At 41.5% G+C, this 18,755-nt stretch overlaps 1 protein-coding gene across 10 annotated transcripts; it reads left to right on the forward strand.

Annotated features, from left to right (window-relative positions):
* Nucleotides 1-364: 364 nt before the first annotated feature.
* Axo (axotactin) lies at nucleotides 365-18,715 on the forward strand. 10 transcript variants are annotated; one of them, XM_076437810.1, is made up of 31 exons: nucleotides 365-902; nucleotides 2,623-2,936; nucleotides 3,598-3,914; nucleotides 4,406-4,737; nucleotides 5,082-5,242; nucleotides 5,472-5,575; nucleotides 5,669-6,021; nucleotides 6,214-6,382; nucleotides 6,469-6,584; nucleotides 6,648-6,754; nucleotides 6,819-7,164; nucleotides 7,278-7,555; nucleotides 7,629-7,869; nucleotides 9,699-9,929; nucleotides 10,023-10,430; nucleotides 10,489-10,692; nucleotides 10,758-11,157; nucleotides 11,455-11,702; nucleotides 11,780-12,055; nucleotides 12,133-12,332; nucleotides 12,393-12,690; nucleotides 12,771-12,921; nucleotides 12,996-13,170; nucleotides 13,980-14,142; nucleotides 14,338-14,516; nucleotides 15,317-15,749; nucleotides 15,826-15,911; nucleotides 16,064-16,222; nucleotides 16,800-16,902; nucleotides 17,435-17,489; nucleotides 17,701-18,715. In XM_076437810.1, exons 4-30 carry the CDS (start codon nucleotides 4,419-4,421, stop codon nucleotides 17,449-17,451), a joined length of 5,925 nt encoding a protein of 1,974 aa, XP_076293925.1. In that variant the 5' UTR covers nucleotides 365-902; nucleotides 2,623-2,936; nucleotides 3,598-3,914; nucleotides 4,406-4,418; the 3' UTR covers nucleotides 17,452-17,489; nucleotides 17,701-18,715. The 10 variants fall into 10 exon arrangements, with proteins under 10 accessions (XP_076293925.1, XP_076293918.1, XP_076293917.1 ...); XM_076437809.1 differs by having other exon boundaries at nucleotides 366-902; nucleotides 17,653-17,792; XM_076437803.1 differs by lacking the exon at nucleotides 17,435-17,489.
* Nucleotides 18,716-18,755: the final 40 nt, after the last annotated feature.

The following is an 18,755-nucleotide window of genomic DNA, read 5'->3' on the forward strand; positions in this document are numbered from 1 at the left end:
TTGTTCAACACCTAAATTCCGGAGGAATTACCACAGAAACTGATTTTCAGGATCATGTCGTCGCGTGAAACTCGAATCTCGGGGGAATTTCCGGGCAATCTGATACGGTGGAAGTGTTTTTCGTCTAATTCAGCCAATTCCTCAAGTCCGCGAGGCGGCTCGAATTAAAACAATGGACACCGTGGATAATCGGCGATCAACGAAAATTGTTGGTGTCCAATTGTCCGCGGTCTCTCGCGAAGGAACTCGCGAGTTAAGCGGACACTTCCGAGACACCTTTACAGAACTAGACCTCGTGATAGTACCCTCAATTGATACGCGGTTGGCTGCGTGGGTGGAGGAAAAGCCCTCCGCCAGCAACGGCGGCTCGCAGAATGAGTTAATGTGTCAGTCGTAAGCGCGATCCCGACGCGACGCGCGCCTCATGACAACGGTGACTCAGTATCACCATAGTTCAGGCCTTTTTCTTTTTCTGTTTTAAACAATATCGTGTCGACCACCGATCCGAAACGTCGACTAATAAAATACCACCGAGCAACAACGTTCACGACGAACATTAAACATACATCTTATTCTTAACTGTGTGTTTAGTTGATTGATTAACTCCGTGTTCCAATAGATTCGTTCAATTTTCGGGCTGAGAACAGATTGTTCAATTGTTGTTCTGTGTGAATATTTTTTGTGGACCTCTGTATCTGTGTTTGAATGGTTCCAGTGAACGAAATTGATTTTTTCCGGTACTAAAAAGTAAGTCAGTGTGTACAAAAAAACGAAGATAATTTTGTACACTGTAGAAACCGAAGATCTCCGAGCATTTTGAAGCTCAGTGATGTGCATTGCGCTTGTTTCGGCAACAAGTGTCGCTGACTTCCGGTGACGATTTATGGCCGCCTCCCGAAAGTGTAAGTAACTACATTTTGATTAATCCGGCCTGTAAACTTATTTGTAACTTTTGTAAATTTTGTCGAGAAGTATTCATAACAATGTTAAAGCATAAAATGTAATGAAATACGCAACATAACCTGTTTAATGCGTTTGTCACAATACTCTGACGTTTTTGTTACTTCGTAAGGGAAATAGTGACGATATGTAGTAAATCAGTGAAACTGCAATAATTAAACTGAATATTTATACATGAAGTTGCTTTATTTTTAGAAGTGAAAGAGGTCTTGCCCTGGCGTGCAACAAGTATGGGGGAGAATGTTAGTGGCGCAAGGTTAAACAGAGTAATTTGCAACTGGGTATAATGAGTTCGCCTTTTTACAACACGATTATAGAAGATCGTGAAATGAAATGAAAATTATGTGGATTCGCTTAGCCGTTCTGTTTGAACTGTTTTCTTGTGATATTAATATAAATCGTGCAACATAAATTGAATACATAATTTTTGTGAAATCTAAGATTCTTGGATTTTTATATTACACTTCGTTATCCAGAAAAGCTGAAGTAGATCTGGCGAACATTTTTAATGCATGACGCACTCGGATGGCTCCGTGCACGGCGATTATTAACCGCATCAATTAGGAACTCGCCCTTAAAGAATCAATTCCGTTAATGGAATAAACCGGTCATTAAAGCTATGAAAAATCACCCGCTGCAAGCGTGATTTTTTTATAGGTTCAATATCCTCCGCAATTCATCCACTAGCAAATCTTCTTACACGTAAAATGCAATGTGATTTACGTGGCTCTTCGGAATAAGTTTCATTGATAAAAGTTTCATCGATGAAATTGTGTGCAACTCCTATGAAAGCGAGGAGCAAGGATTTCATCGTATGATTCACTAATCCATCTTTTCGTTTAACATGCATATCCATCGTTCAGGTTGTAGGAGACAAACTTCCTCTGTGGAGATTGTAAAGCGTCTCCCTTGAAGGGATAAGATCGATGTAGGCACCCTACGTGATTTCCGGTCATGCGGCAATCTTTCTTCTGAAGATTAAACTCTCGCGCAGGGAGAAAGACTATGAGTAACGTATTACTTTTCACTCGGGGAATCAAGATTCAAACGGCGTCTCCCGGTTTTGATAGCTGACGCTGTCCCTTCGTGACCTGGATAATGCATTTTCTTCTGTCCCTAATAATATACCACCCTTTTCAAATCGTCTAAACCGTAGACAACAACTTTTGTCCAGAAAAATCCACCACTTTGATTCTGCACAGCTTCTTTAATCCTTTTCTACTGAAAGAAATTCTGCACTGTTTTATGTTATTCCATTACTCTACATCTGTATACTGATTTATGATAAGGATATGACGTACAGTTCGATCGCTCATTAGATAAATGGGGGACCAGGTTTTCTCCTGTTCTCGTTCCTCTTTAAACCCAAGCTGCTACAATGACCCAGTCGCCTGGTTTGCTCGATATATCGATTTTCTGAGGACAACAGAAGGAGCGTCCATGGCGCGAGCTGCTGCTCCAAAATAAGGAACAAGTCTGCTGCGACTGCAGATAAAAATCATTTGAAACATCTATATGATTTTCTGAAGCATCACTTTCACATTTTATTTTTAAAATCTTTTCTGTTCTACAAACAAGAACAGTTTCGTGAGCTAACGATGGACAGTAAAAATGATCTGTTCTCTCGACTCGAATATTTTCAAAATCATTTTTTTGTTCCAGGGTCACGAATGTGGAAATGAGGCTGCACCGAAAGGAAATGGGTGAAAGTAAGAATTGAAGGGGTTGCGCGAGAAAGCATCGGTGGTGGCGGGATCGCAATGATAGCCAATAAACGGTGATGAGCAAGAGAGTAGCAGCAGTCGGAGTGGTACTAATAAATTAGTGTCTAGTTGCTATAAAGCAGCGGCAACAGTAGCATCGACAGTCACGGGAGATAGGAGAGGAACAACACGTATGGGAAGAGACCGAAGGTGGAGATGATGGGGACGTTGATGGACAGTGATCAATATTCGATGCCCTTGAAATTTAAGAAAGTATGATTCCCACTTAGGAGCGTTTTACCAATCATAGCGTGTAACCCCTCGGTTCATATACTTTTCTCGTTACACAATTTCCTGCCCCGTTGCAAACAACGGTTTAGGCGCTTGGGACACCCGTTAGACTCATCTTGCTGCACAAATGCGTTTATACCTTTCGAAGTTTTTTTAAGTAAAAATAATAATACGTCCTAGCTTCCTATGACCTTATTGTTTACGTGGATGCGCCGATGCACCTTCGAAATGCAATTTTTTGTAGGTCGGAATTTCCTAAAACAAGAGAGACTTCATATCTATTGTATGCAGAAGTAGACTTTTATTTCGGCTTAAAGGGAACTAATAACTAGACTGCGGGATCTTTATGCAAAATAAAAATTGTCTGCATCGATTGCAAGAAATAGAAACCGAATTGAGTGTTAATTCTTCCCTTAATAATTTGAATAGAGGAGAAATTATATGGCATTTTCAATGTTATAAATTTTCCAACAATTTTCAAGTTCATCTACTGTACTTAGCTATAAATACATAAAGATCCGCAGTGTATTAATAACATACATATTTATTCGACTCTGTTCGGCTGTAATGCAGCCGAATATTTTTGTTAGTGACGGGGAAGGGGTTACAGAAAATTTGAGTGTGTTGGCTGGTTGGTTCCCAGTGATTCGAATGATCTCGAGCCGGTCACGAGGATGACGAAGGTGGCGGCTTAAGGGGTCGTCGAGGACGGAGGAGAGAAGGTGGCGAAGAGGAGGACAAGGAGGAGAGCAGACGCTGATCGCGCGTGTCGTCCGTGTGGGATCCGATCCATCGTTGTCTATTCAGTCGCGTGTGTGTGCAACGGTCCTGTACGTGTGCCAGCGCGAAAGAAGACAATTGACTCGCAGCCTAGCCGCCGCCGTGCTTGCCGGGGGCCTTCTGACGTCACATCCTGTCCTCTGGCTAGTCGCGATCTCGTTTGGACCACGGCACATCAAGGTACGCAGATTCGTGCGTCCTCAATGTTTGGACGCAGATACACCCGCTTTCGCGTTTGATCTCGCCGCCTCTTCTCGACTTCTTTATCTATTTCCTCCACCGCGTTCTGGATCTCGATCGCTTTTCCTCCCAAGAGAATTTCCCTCGCGGAGCTCTCGCTTCCTGGGAGTTAGGACACCCGTGAGAATCGCGACGCTGATTTCCCAGCTTCGAAGAAATGATCGATACTTCGGGAAATGAATTATGACAGTGGTGCTTGGAAGCGGTGACGAGAGTGAGCTGGTGAAAATGGTTTTCTTGACTGGTTTGACATGGTTTGAACAGCTTTCACGACGGGAAATCGATCATGAAGATGATTATTCTATCATGTACCAATGGGGAAAATAGTATTCTTGATTTACTTGGTGATTTCCGAGGGTTTGATGCTGATTGAGACGACGAGTGGATTTTATGTTACTGTTAGTGTAAAGAAGATATCTCTGCGTTTCCAGCGAAGCTACAGCAATGGCGGACAACATCAAACGGATCCTCGGGTTCCTCGTTTGGGCTATCGTGTTCACAACGATCCTAGCAGACCTGATGGACTCGTCGGAGAGCGACCAGTCCGACGAAATGGACGGGTTCACAACGACGAAGAGGACGTTCCCGGACAGGTGTCTCGCGAAAACTGAACAGGGACCTTGCAGGCAGTACGTACACAAGTGGTCGTTCAACAAGACTGAAGGGAAATGCAGGATGTTCCCTTACGGCGGCTGTATGGGAAACGAGAACCGTTTCAACTCCGAAGCAGAGTGCCTTCATTATTGCGTGCGTGGTCCCGAACGTAAGCGTTTCACATGAATCTTTAATCAACGATTTTGATCGACGATCCTTTCGTTAACGATCGTTTCGGCGATACGCGGGAAGCAGCGAAAATTCCTTCTTTTTTAATTATTTGATCCCCTCTTCCGATATCGGTAATTTCAACGGGACCTACAGTTTTATTAAGGTGGGTTCCGAACCACCTTGGGCACCACAGTGTTCCTAGGCATTACATGAAAAATCTTTTCCAATGAGTAAATATGCGAAAATTCCCTTATTTATCAACATTTGGAAACTGTACCATTATCGGGGAGTAGATTGATAAATCGAGTTTGGTAAGGGACGGAGAATCATGTGTTCTTTCAGATACCCTGCCACCATACTTGGTCACAAAGGGCAGCGTCTTTGTGACCAGCACTACGACGACTACAAGCACACTGCCCTCTACCACCGCCATTATTCCGCGACCGACGTTTTCGCCACCCGCGCCAACCAGACCACCCGTACCGAGGTACAACAGGGGAAAGGTAATCTCGCTGAATTTGCATGTAGAACGGGCTTTTCACAGTCCCACGAGCCTGGAGGAAGCGAACGGTTCGTAAGATTAGATTCCGGGTCGTTGCCCTTTCGCAAAACGAACACACCGATAAACATAAAAATGTCAGCCCGATAGAAAGAATGCTAACTAACGAATCATAAAAGTCTGACGAGAAAAAGACTGCTTTTAATCGGGCTGATGGAGAATCGTGTTTATAGGAGCTGAGCTTCATGGAGTCGGGATACGAAAAGACCTTCATGTTCGCACAAAGTAACACGTTCATCCAGCTGGACGGGCCCGGCATCAAACTGTTCCAATTACGGTGAGAGCCTAGAGCAAACATCTCGAGTCAACAACGTGTGTGCCGCGTTAAACGTCCTCTCGTTTGTCGAGCCATTTTCGTCTCGATTTCCAGGCTGTGCCGCGAGATATCGTTCAAGTTTCGCACGAAACTACCCCACGGCCTTTTAGTCTACCACAGCGTCAAGGATCGACCGGAAAGCTTGGATCCTTACGCACTGTACGTGATCGTGGAGAAGGGCCAGTTGAAAGTTGTTCATGTGTTTGGGAAGAGATCGACAAGCTTGACGGTCGGCGAAGGGTTGAACAGGGACGAATGGCATAGCGTTCTCGTGAGGATCGATGTACACGGAGCGAAACTGATCGCTAGAGTTGATGACAAACAGGAGGAGACAACGCTCAAGGTTCTGGAGCACGTGGTCAATTATGGCGTCTCGGAAGAGCTGGCTTCCGTCGTTCTCATTGGAGGTAGGGGAATGATTCTTTCTTCTGGTCAGCCCCCAGTTTGCATCTACTTTTGTTTCACGAGATTGTGTTTTATAGAAATTACAAGGTATTTGGTGGCCAAAATTTTGTGTTAATAATGCGAATTGAGGGTGCTTCGCCGGGTTCACGTCTTTGGAAGTAGATTGAACTGGATGATTTTAATTGTTTCGTCAGGATTGAGTTCCGAGGAGCGACTACACGGCGTGAAATACATAATCGAGTCCTTTGTCGGCTGTATAAGGGACATGGTGCTCAGTTCTGGCAAATCAGCGAGCGATTTGTTGCCGATTCAGCCACTGATTGCAACGAAACATGAAAATGTGCAAGAGGGTTGCATAGACATGTGAGGCACACGATGAATCAAACTTCTTTGCAGTATTTATCTGCTAGCTACATTTCAGAGCTCAAGGACATAATTATGCATTTTAGGTGTAGGACAAGAGAGAATCTCTGTTTCATCTCTAACCAGTGTGTGAATCACTATAACAGTTTGACTTGTGACTGCTTTGGGACCAAGTACGAGGGAGAACGTTGCGATGTGTACAGTATGTGATTTTATAATTATTCTTATTATAATGATTTTAAGATAACTGATTGGATTTCTTCAGCGGCGACCATTTTAACGCTCAGAGGATCTTCGTATGTCTCGTTTCGCGTGTACGATTGGAAGGACAGGGTGCATTCGTCCGTGAACAGAATTAGTCTTGCATTCAAGGTGCCTATTTAAATAACCGAGTGAAGATTAATCCTTTCTTCAATTAACCGTTCATTTTATGTAGACAAAATGGGACGATTCAGCATTGTTTTACGCATCCGGCGAGATCGACGGGACTCCTCACTATGTTGCTGCCTCGATCATGAACGGATCCGTGCACGTCGAGTTGGACTTCGGACACAATTCGAAGATTGCCACAGTGCTCGGCGATTATATCACTGCGAACCACTGGAACAATTTAACCATATTTCACAATGGATCTCTGGTTTTCGTCAGCTTGGACGACGAGACCAAAGTGCTCGAAGTCCCTGGGGAAAATTATAACATGATCATCGACCCGGAAATCTACATTGGCGGTGGGCCCGAATTGCACAAGAAAAAGGGCCTCCTCTCGCACAATAATTTCGCAGGTATGGAAATTTAAAAATAGAATTCAAATTTCTATTTATGAATTGTACGAATTTCTGAACACTATTGCCAATTGACTGCACAGTATAGAAGAAACATTTTCAATCATTCCCAGGTTCGCTGAAATACGTGTTCTTCAACGACAAGTCGATTATTTATGAATTGAAACGATCGAACCCAATGGTGCACTACATCGGTGTCTTGGAACCAGAGTACTACGAAGCCGACGTCGATGTAATTCCGATAACGTATCCATTCGCTGACAGCCATATATGGTGGCCCATAGAGCGAACCGATTCCCTAAAATTGAATTTCGATTTCAAAAGCTCGAAACCGATAGCCGTGGTCGCGTCAGGGAACGTTAAGAGCAACGGGGATCTCGGATACTGGGAGGTGAGATTTCTTTTTTAACATTTAAAGAACAAATGATTTGATTGAACAGTATAAATACTTAATATCGGCACAGCTTCGATTGGTGAACGACGAGATTCGTTTTAATCTGATCCCTGTGACCACCGAGAACATCACAGTCACCACTGCAGTCAAGTTTCCACCGTACAACACATCCTGGCACGCGGTTGAGCTCAACTATACCAAAGGAGAACTTACCATCTTGGTGGACTACAGGAACAAGCAAAGCAAACTATTCTCCATGACCTTTGAACTCGGCGATAAAGTTATTATCGGAAGTGGAAAGGGCAATGCAGGTAACAAAGAATTAGTTATAACAATCTAGATGCACTACCTCCTTTTACACGTAACAACTTAGCCGTTTTTTAGAAGCTTATAACTCGGCACTGGAGGCAGATGGATAGATGTAATTTCGTACACTTGTTAAATGCTATCATGTCGCAATATTGACAAAACATTAATCTTCCAACATTAGTAGGTTCCGAGATATAGGACCACAAAAATCGCTAAATTTTCACTGACTGACTGACTGACAGATCATTAAAACCTTTTGGGTACTTCCCATTGACCTACAAGCTTGAAATTTGGTACATAGGTCCACCATAACAAACACTCAAAGGAATAATTATCAAAGTTTGAAATTTTACACCTTAAAGGGGTTGTATTGAAAACAAAACGTTACGAAATAGGTACGTAGGATAGAACATAGCAGCATAACATACATACAGTGATTCTCACTAATATTCGGACACTCTTTAAAACACCATAACTTTTTTAATATTGGAATATACGACTTGATATTTTTGGAGAAGTTAGAACAATCAATTTGCTACACAACGTGACAAAAATTTTTGAAAAAAACTGCGAGTTGTCGGAATTGCAGAGAAAATACTAAAAGTTGTATTTTTCAAATTTTTTTATGTGGGCTTATATGGAAAATTTAGAAAACACGTTTCGTGGATCTGTATCAATTAAACATATTCTGAAAATTTCATCAAAATCGGTCGACGTTGTAATGAGCTACAAACGTTTAAAGATGGTAAAAATTACAGTTTTTCACGATTTTCGGCCTCCAACTGCAGTAATTCTAAGGATTACATCTTTCAATGCCTGTCGTTTTTTCCCGCATCAACTGATTTCTATGAAACTTTCACAATGCATATAATTGACACAGATCTACAAAACGTATCGTTTAAAATTTCAATATAGGCCCGCATAAAAAAAGTTGTAAAATGCAACTTTTAGTAATTTCTCTACAATTCCGACCAAATGCAATTTTTTCAAAAATTTCATTTCACATCCTGTAGTAGACTAATTGTTCTAGCTTCCCAAAAAAGTTTAAACCGCATAGTCCAATATTTAAAAAGTTATGGTGTTTTTAAGAGTGTCCGAATATTAGTGGGAGTCACTGTAAGTATACGTTTTATTAGCTTCGAAGTCGCAACAAATACAGATGAAAAAAACAATCGCTCTAACGTAAACAAAAGAAACTGCACCGAGCATCGTCTATAGCGGCGGGGGCAAACGGATCCGAGCGTCGCTGGCATAGTGTTAATCTTCGATACATTGAATTTGGATTTTGTCTTGCAGATTAGAAAAGGATTTTTTTCTTTGATATCTACTTGATAATTAATGAAATTTCAACAAAAATTGATGAAATCTCAACAAAAACATCCTGTAAACAGGAGCCAAGGTCCTATGGCCGTCAAAAGTTATGAGATCAAACAAAATATGGCCAAGCTCGTTAGCTTAGAAATACCTCTTGCAATACTGAAAAAAAGCGTTTGTAAAAATTAGTTTAAAAGAACGCTATTTAATTTTTATTCAAACTTGGCCGTTACTTTTTAAACCAATGGCCATAAAAGGTGTTAGGTAGCGGGCAAGTTTGAATAATTTAGCCCTCCATGTAACCCTTTAAAAATTAAATAGCGTTCTTTTAAACTAATTTTTACAAACGCTCTTTTCAGTATTGTAAGAGATATTTCTAAGCCAACGAACTTGGCCGTATTTTGTTTGATCTTACAACTTTTTACGGCCACAGGAACTTGGCTGCTGTTTACAGGATGTTATTGTTGGGATTAGTGTTATAATGATTAGATGTAATATTCGTTTCTGCTGGAATCAGGTTTGGTGGGGTGCATGAGAGAAATTCGAATAAACGACGAAAGGATCGAGCCCAGATACGTGGTCAACACGAAAAGAGTGATCGGCGAGGTAGCATTGGATAACTGTCAGTTCGTGGACCCTTGTACCAGACCGAACACCTGCGAGCATGGCGGAAAATGTTCCGTAAAAGAGGACAGAATCACCTGTGACTGCTCCGACACAGGTTACATCGGTAAAAATTGTCATTTCGGTAAGCGGAATCTCGTAACTTCAATACTTCAAAAATACTCTTGTAGAAACTCCATCTACAATTAATATAAACGTATATTGGCTTGAATTTCAGCACAATACAGAAAGACTTGCGAAGAACTGGCTCTGTTAGGCTACACGCAAGACGACGTTTACAAAATCGACATTGACGGAAACGGCAGATTTCCACCTGCTCTAGTGAAATGCGAATTTCAATCTATCGAAGATTCGACGAAGACTATCGTCGAGCATAATCTACCTTCGCAGGTGGACGTGAGGTCCATCGCAGAGGACGATTTTTCCTTTAATATTAAATATAGAGAGTTTACCGGGGAGATGTTGCAGGAGTTGATCTCTCATTCGTTGTACTGTAGTCAGTATGTTAAGTACGATTGCTATAAGGCGCCAGTAGAGCTGCATAGTGCTACGTGGTTCTTGAGCTCGAAAGGGACCACTGTGGACTACATAGGAAACGTGAATAGAGGATCCTGTCCTTGCGGAAGTGAGTACATTTCTCTCTTAAACAATACAATAAATTAATGAATATTTTGTTGATTCAGTGAACAGGACCTGCGTCGACCCAAACCTGAGCTGCAACTGCGACGTTTTCGCCGCTAATGTGGGAAAATGGCTCTCCGACGAAGGTTACTATGAAACACCAGACTCTCTAGGTATCACAGAGATGATCTTCCTTCAGCAAAGAGACCTTGAAGAGGATGCCCAAGGTCGCATTACCTTGGGCCCACTGGAATGCGTCGAAACGAGTGAGTGAACCAGAAAGCGAATCTAATATATTCGATTCAATAAAACCTCGCTCCCTATATTCCAGATACTCAGAAATACGTAGTCACCTTCACAACCTCGCAATCTTACATCGAAGTGCCAGGCTGGCGAAAGGGAGACATAGCCTTCAGCTTCAGGACAACCGGAGAAAAAGCTATTCTACTGTACCAGCCTCCTATCAGGAGCAACTATCCGTCCTTCATGGTAGCTCTAACTTCAGACTACCAGCTGACTTTCAATTTCACCTTGAATACTGGAACGATCAGTGAGTTGGAGGTGACCAGCAGACGAAAACTGAACAACGGCGAGTGGCAGAAGATCTGGATCGATTACAATGATTATCACGTCAGGTTCATGATCAACACTGACTTCCAGATGGTTGATCTACTGCCTGAGGAGGAGTTCGGGCCCTTCGAGGGATCTATGTTCATCGGGGGTGCCACTGCGTGAGTATTTCTCACCCGTTCGTTTTCACCATTATGTAGTCAGCCAAACTGTGTATAGATTATTTAAAACCTTCCTGTATTTAACATGTTTGCACAAATTCTCGTTACAAGACTATTCTATTAGGTATCAGCGAGTAAACAATGGACATTCAGAGAATTATTGTAATATTTTTTAGAAGAACATTAACAAATTGTTGAATGAAATACAGTAAACGGGTACCCGGTTAACTACGCAAGAGTAAAAATTATTTTCAACGGGAAACGTATGATTTTCTGAACGTGATGATGCTTTCGTAGAGAACACCTGAGGACTTCATCAGTTCGACAAGGTTTAATTGGCTGCTTTCGTGGTCTCGTCGTGAACGGCGAGATTCTGGACATCCACAGCTACATGTCCGTCCATCTGTCAGAGATTATAAAGGACTGCAAGCCCTCCTGTCAGCCGAACAAGTGTCAGAACGGCGCCAGGTGCGTCGAACTTTGGAGCAACTTCGAATGCGTTTGCGAGAACAGATGGGCTCACCTCGGCACCTACTGCGAGAGGAGTAAGCTTCAGTAATTACCACTCTCTACGGCTGAACGATGTTCTCCATCATAAATAATCTTGTTCATTAATAACCAGACATAAACGAGAAAGCCCTCACGTTCACGTCGCAAGCAGCCTTCTTGAAGAAGAATTACTTTGGCATGGATGAGGAGAACGAAGAATCGTTGCAGCTGAAAAGTATACTGCTGCAGAATGTGCTGATCAATTTGAGAACTTATGATACTCATTCATTGATCCTCTATGCTAATGATCACTTGAACAACTTCGCTCATTTGTATATATCGAACGAGTCGATCGTGTATTTGTTCAACTCCGGGAATGAGATCAAAAATATCACTGTGGAATATCCAGGTGAATTAATATTAGATTCGCAGTCCACTTATCAGTAAAGAATTTTGGATCTACATTTAAGGGTGAACGATTTTCAGGAGCAAACACAGGGATCTCGGTGCAAGTAGCCATAATCCGAAACGACAAGTCGACAACGCTGCACGTGAACGAACATAACGTTACCGTGAACGCAACTCCGGTGCTCCTGCAGACCTACTCGAACAAACCATGGATCAATCCTGAAAAAGAGGTCCTGGCACCTCAAAGACCGCCAGCATCGCCCACCAACTACTTCCAGGTGAGATATCAGTCACTTGACTCGAATCGAATGTACGCAATGATCAAGGATCTTACATAGGTGAATCTAGGAGGCTTCGACCCGGACGATTTGCTGAGAGTGGGCAAGGAGGGAGCCCTAATCAAAGGCTACGTGGGCTGCCTCCGTGGGCTGATGATCGGGGAATATCTGGTCGACTTGCCTAATCTCGCCAATGAAGCGAACCAGGAACGTAGCAAGGAAGTGCTGCCCAACTGTCAGATGAAGTGCGATGCTGTGCCTTGCAAGAATTTGGGAATTTGCACGGAGGATTTCGGCAGGCAGGAGTCCTCTTGCAATTGCGAGCTTACGTCCTATTTTGGGGAGCACTGTGCTGATGGTAATTGTCCTTAAGATGATTACAGACAAAGCCATAAACGATCTTATCATAATTCTAATGCTCGGACCGATATATGTTAGAAAAGGGAGCAGACTTCAGCGGTGAGAGTGTCCTCCAACGTGACTTCGAACTTGTTGGTCCGGTGAACCAAGTGAAGGTCCAATTAGCATTCTCCACAAATGAACTTCGCAAACGTACCACAGCTTTATTGCTTCTGCAAACAGAGAACAAGTAAGTTGTCGATAATCCTATCTGAAGTCTATTTTTGAACGTCGTGGATGTCCTTCGGAAACTTTTCTTTCCAGAAGAAGCTACTACTTACTGGTCGCTCTGACATCCGAGGGTCAGCTTATATTCGCAGAGGACAGGGAGGGTGTAGAAGGGTTTCCTCATGGTGTTCGTCTGAATGACAGGAATTTCCTGGGTGGCGCGCGTCATAGCGTTTATTACGTTCGGGACAACAATACCGCCACGCTTTTGGTACGTTTATAGAAATAAACGCAAAACAAAAATTGTCCACCTGAATTGCAACAACCTGGAATGCAATATACAGTAAGGAGCATAACTGATTCCACACACTTTAAATCAGAACAACTTTTTTATGAGTGGACCAAACAACTTCAATTTTTCTGTAAGGCTAGAAGAATTAGTTTAGTAAATGATGTGTAAGAAGTATGTTGAAAAAATGCATTTGGACCGAATTGTGAAAAACAACAGTAAAAATTGATTTTTACAACTTTTTTTAGCTGGCCCAATAACGAAAATTTAAAATATGTGTCTGGTCAACTGGTACAAATTATATACGCTCTGAAAATTTCATTGCAATTAGTTAATCGGTTTGCGAATTATAAACGATTAAAAGTGACAAAAATTGCAATTTTTCAAGATTTTCGGCCTTTTTACCACTTCTGATCGTTTATAATTCGTAAACCAATTTCTATGAAATTTTTAGAGCGTATATATAATTTATACCAGTTGACAAAACACATTTTTTAAATTTTCGTTATTGGGCCAGTTAAAAAAGTTTTAAAAATCAATTTTTAGTATTGTTTTTCACAATTCCGACCAAATGCATTTTGTCAACTTATTTATTAGACGTCATTTACTAAACTAATTCTTCTAGCCTTACAGAGAGATTGAAGTCGTTATTCTGATTTAAAGTGTGTGGAATCAGTTATGCTCCTTGCTGTACATTTTTTTTTGGTATTCTTCTGATATTGTTACCGTTTTAAATGATATCTACTCCGCAGTCTTATGATAACAGATATGAACAATAATTTTTCATACAGATCGATCGCGAACAAGTGCCAATATCGCCGCTCTACGAGCTGAACTTAGCTACACTGGTCGGCAAAGACGGGAGCCCTGGGACGACAGAGATCCAGCTGGGTGGTTTGAACACAACAGATTCACGATTCAACGGGTACAAAGGATACACCGGCTGTCTAAGCAGTGAGTGAGAGACGATTAAATGATTGACGATTTAAAAAAAAAAAGAATAAACCGGATAGTCCAGTTGTCCCCGAACGATCATCCGGAACGACGTGCGATGTCGCTGTTCTAACGGAATACTGTCTTTCTTATGTTAGACAAAACGATCGTCAGCCACTATGCGAATTCGAAATGACGGATACCCTCTTCTTGTAGACGTCGTGGTATCGATCAACGGAGGTCCTGGCATGAAGCCACTCGAGGAATATATGCTCTTTACGAAACAGGGAAGTGAAACTGTCAGGGCGACGATACCGGCCGGTGTACGCAGCGCGCAGTGCGCAGACTTTCACGCGCAGCCACGTGGCCCGGAACCGCCCAGAAATGACAGCGTGGTGAGAAACATTTATCTCCGAATTGCTAAAGATCGTAACAAATCTCCCGATCGAGATATAGGGTTGAAATTTTGCACAGTATATCCTTTCTTGACCATCTTATCCGGCTATAAATTGAAAAATTTATATAAATTGCATATTTATTCAATGAAACTGAAAATTAAGCGGTCATTCCATGTTAAATCGATCACTTTTTGCAGGCACCATCGTCGATTTTGTTCTAAATGAAATATGTTGTAGTCCATGTGAAATTAGGGCGGGTTTAAGTCATCATTTTGCCGGTTTTGAATTTTTTTAGAAATGGCAGGCCTTCAAAGTTTTCAATTTTTGCCCATTCGGGCGAAAACGGACCGCGCTTACGAATTTTTATCTCAGGAACTGTTTGTCCGATTGAGCTACATTTTTTTTGTTTCATTCGGAAAGGATTGGGCTATTACAAAATAATTTTTTCAACCTCGAAAATCAACTTTGTAATGTCGAAAAATTTAAACAAATTCTTTTTCTACGTTTTTTCGATGAGGGGCCGGAGTGATTTAAATTTTGAAAAAAATATTGTTCTATTCCTTGAAGTTTCCCCTTTAAAATGAGCCCTTGAAAAAGATGATATCATTAAAATTGGCGTCACAATGAGCTGGTAAAGTACGTCGTGTACCCTCGTTTCAAGCAGAGGCGAGTCGAGCGCACCGCCATTATATCCGTGATCGATTTGGCATGGAATGACTCAAGGGATTTCTGCTCTATTTTCGTGCAGTGGGTCACGAAAGTCCTAGCCACGGTGGAACTACGTAATTTTGTTGCAGGGTCGTGATAGAGCGTGGGTGGAGGACCCACCAGCCAAAAACCTGTACAAGTCCCAATATTCGGACGCTACTCAAGAAGAACAAGGTGCCGGTACTTACATCTTCATCGTGCTTTGCGGCGTGTTCGTCACGGCAGTGATCGGTTGCATTTACGAGGTCTGGCGAAGCGCCAGGAAGGACCGAAGACGCAGAAGGGCATCGGTTGTCTCGGCCACGTCGACAGTACCAGCTTCCAGTTCCCAAAGATGGCAATCGCCACAGTATACGGACACTTTGGCGAGCGGGGTGAAAACAGTAGGCTTCAAGAATGTCACCGAAGACGAGAAGAGACCGAACGGTACTCACATCAAGCCGCCATCGAGCAAAGAGTACAAACCGCTGTCCAACGCGGACTCTAAAGACTTAGTGAACGATAAAAGGGTTCATATTAAAGGTACGTTCTCCATTATCCAGAAATTTGCTTTTTAAATAATCATCTAACTTTCACAAGTGTTCCTTTTCGTTTGCAGCAGACGAAGAGTCAGAGAAGAAGGAGCTCCTAGGGGTAAATACAGGCATCATCACTAAACCTCCGAAACGAAATCCATTCGGAAAGGTTTTTCCCTTTTTTTTTTTAAATTTAGATGTTAAGTTCCGTGCAGCTTTAAAATTGTATAAGATCGATGAGGGGAATCGTCGCCAAAGCCGAGAGGCAAAAGGCGATATAATAAATAATAATAATGAAAATACGAAATGCTTCGTTTGTAGTCGATGGAAGATCTGCGAGAGGAAGAGGAAGAGGAAGAAGTCGAAGAAGATGAAGAAGAAGAGAAGGAGGAAGACGACACGAAACCAACCAACCAAGACGCGATGGAGACGGATCAGCCAAAAGTGGAGAGCACAGACGAGAACGATTTCGTGAAGTCGGTAAGGAAAACTCCGAGAAGTTACTCCTTGAATAGATAAATGACAGAAAACCTTCTGGACCCGAAGATCCCCCGAGAAATTTAATCCGAAACTCGACTGAAATAAAATTCGTCGAGTTTTCGAGGGTCGAAAATGAAAGTGTACAAGTTCTAGTAAAAAGAACTACAGGATCTTCGTGCCAGAAGAGAATTTTTTCACAAAAACCGAACACGATCGCGTCGTCCGAACGAGAGAAAAATTCAAGGACTGACTTTTTTACTGTTAGAATAAATGTTCTCCAGACTGTCATGCGCAACATCGATATTATTCATCCTCCCTCCCATTGTCACCCACGTGTTTTTGTTTTTACTTTTACCCTCGCCGGCTTTGTATGTGTATTTTGACGTTTTTTTTTCTTTTTTCAAATAAATATGCAATATTGATTATGTTATGTGCGAACGACGAATAAAAACATTCCTTGATGAAAACGCTCCCACGAGATTCATTTGCTCACCACCGATAAAACTAGCGAGAGGGTTTGTGAAATTTTTGAAAGTTGAAAGGAACGTAATAAAAAGAGACAATGTGCTACTTTCAGCCGGATAATTCGACTAGGATAAGTATCGAGGAGAACGTTGAGTCGTTAGACAGCAAACCCGAACATGAACAGAGTGACGCAAATGCGGAGAACCAATCTAGAGGTATCGCAATTATAGTCGGCGAAAGCTCAATTGTCTGCTGAAGGCCAGTCGAAAATTCAGCTCCATCGAAAATTCCGAAAATTAACGAATAAATTGTGTGACTGGACGACCTTCAGCAACCAATTGATTTTAATTTGGCTATAGCTCGAAGCTTGTTGCATTGTCTCAATCATCTGTGCTCGTTTCTTTCCTCGAAAGAATTTCCTCTAACAATAAAGAATCACGAAAATGTTGTACTAACTTTTCCCATTGTACTAATCGTGACTGCGCTAATCGTTTTATTGCGAAGGACTAAAAATACGAATGAGAAACGAAGATTCGTTTCGATTCTAACGAATGCATCAATCAATATTGCATGAGACCAAAAACGAATGCATTCAGTTGCATGCACCGTTAGAAACTTTCTGTTTTAGGAAGCAAGTTAATTATAGTTTCGGCATCCATCCTATTATTCAGCTTTCATTCATTCGAATCACGGTAGAAACGTTTGTGTGCTCGGTTTGTTTTAAACAGAATTTCTCGCCTTATTTAGGTGAACAAGTGCAATGATATCAAACAACAATCGACAATCGAAAATCCGTCTTCAGGTCAGTAAATGATGCTTTTTACCAAACTATCTCGCAAACGAATAGAATCTGTTTCTAAATAGAAGTCACGGTTGTCTAGAAAATTCATGTTCCATCAGAAACCCTGTCAAAATGCTTTTCCACGCAAAAGCAAATGCTTTTCAACAACAACATCACTTTGTAGATACTACGAAGCCTTTGTTTTACAAATTGCCACCTATGTTCCTGTCAGACAACCTGAGAACATTCGGAAGTCCGCTGAACTATCTGGGCGCCCCGAATTTTCATCCCAGAAGCCCAAGTTCCCTAGAATCGGTGCTGTCCCTGGACTGATCATCTCGATCGTGTAGATCGTTCATCTTCTTCTCGCATTATCAATCGAAACGACGACAACGAAAAAGCAGATCGACGAAAGGAATTGCTCTTTCTTGAGAATCTCATGGAGAAGTATGTGTACGTTACTTATGACGCCGTAAAATTCCATTCACGAACAAAACTGTGGTACAATATAATGGAGCTGTGTTACTTTTAGACTGCAGATATTATGCGGTTTTTACAAAACTGAGAAAATCAAATATAAAATGGAGACGGTATAAACTTGTACTGCTATCAAACGGCTAAAATTGATGAAAGAAAAAGCAATTTTCCATTTAACTCCGAAGGGAATTTCTATTTTGCATAAACATCCGCAGTCTAATGTATTTCGTGTATTTACAGTCGCTCATAAAAGTGTTTGGACAAATTTCTACAAAAAAAAAAGAAAACAGATTCTTAAGATATAGTGAAAAAGAATGCTTACAAATACAAAATAATATATTTTGAAACGAACATTTTTATATATATATTTATGGATTGTGTCGAAATACTTCCATGAACGACTGTGCCTTGCTAAAGAATATCCATTTGTGTCATACATGCAAACAGTATTGACAATTCAACATCGTTTCTAATCATCGTTCATTCGACACAACGATTGTACAATGAATGTGTTGAACAAAGAAATCGTTCCACGTAAATATAGAAACCACACGCGAGAACGAATATCTAGACGAAATATTTTATCATAGTTCGAAGATATGTGAAACAAGGTTCCGTAACTTATTTTAGGAATAGATGGTTCGTACGTTTTCAAACGTAAATGTAGATCGAATGCAACAAAACGTGATATTCCCGTCGCAATCATGCGTCGAGCGCGACAGATATTTGTTCACATTTAATTAAAAAGAAATAAAATTATTTCTGATATACATGCGCTGTGTTCGAACATTCTTCTGACCATTCCATCCC

The sequence above is a fragment of the Lasioglossum baleicum genome, chromosome 14, assembly GCF_051020765.1.
Source record: "Lasioglossum baleicum chromosome 14, iyLasBale1, whole genome shotgun sequence".
NCBI lineage: Eukaryota > Metazoa > Arthropoda > Insecta > Hymenoptera > Halictidae > Lasioglossum > Lasioglossum baleicum.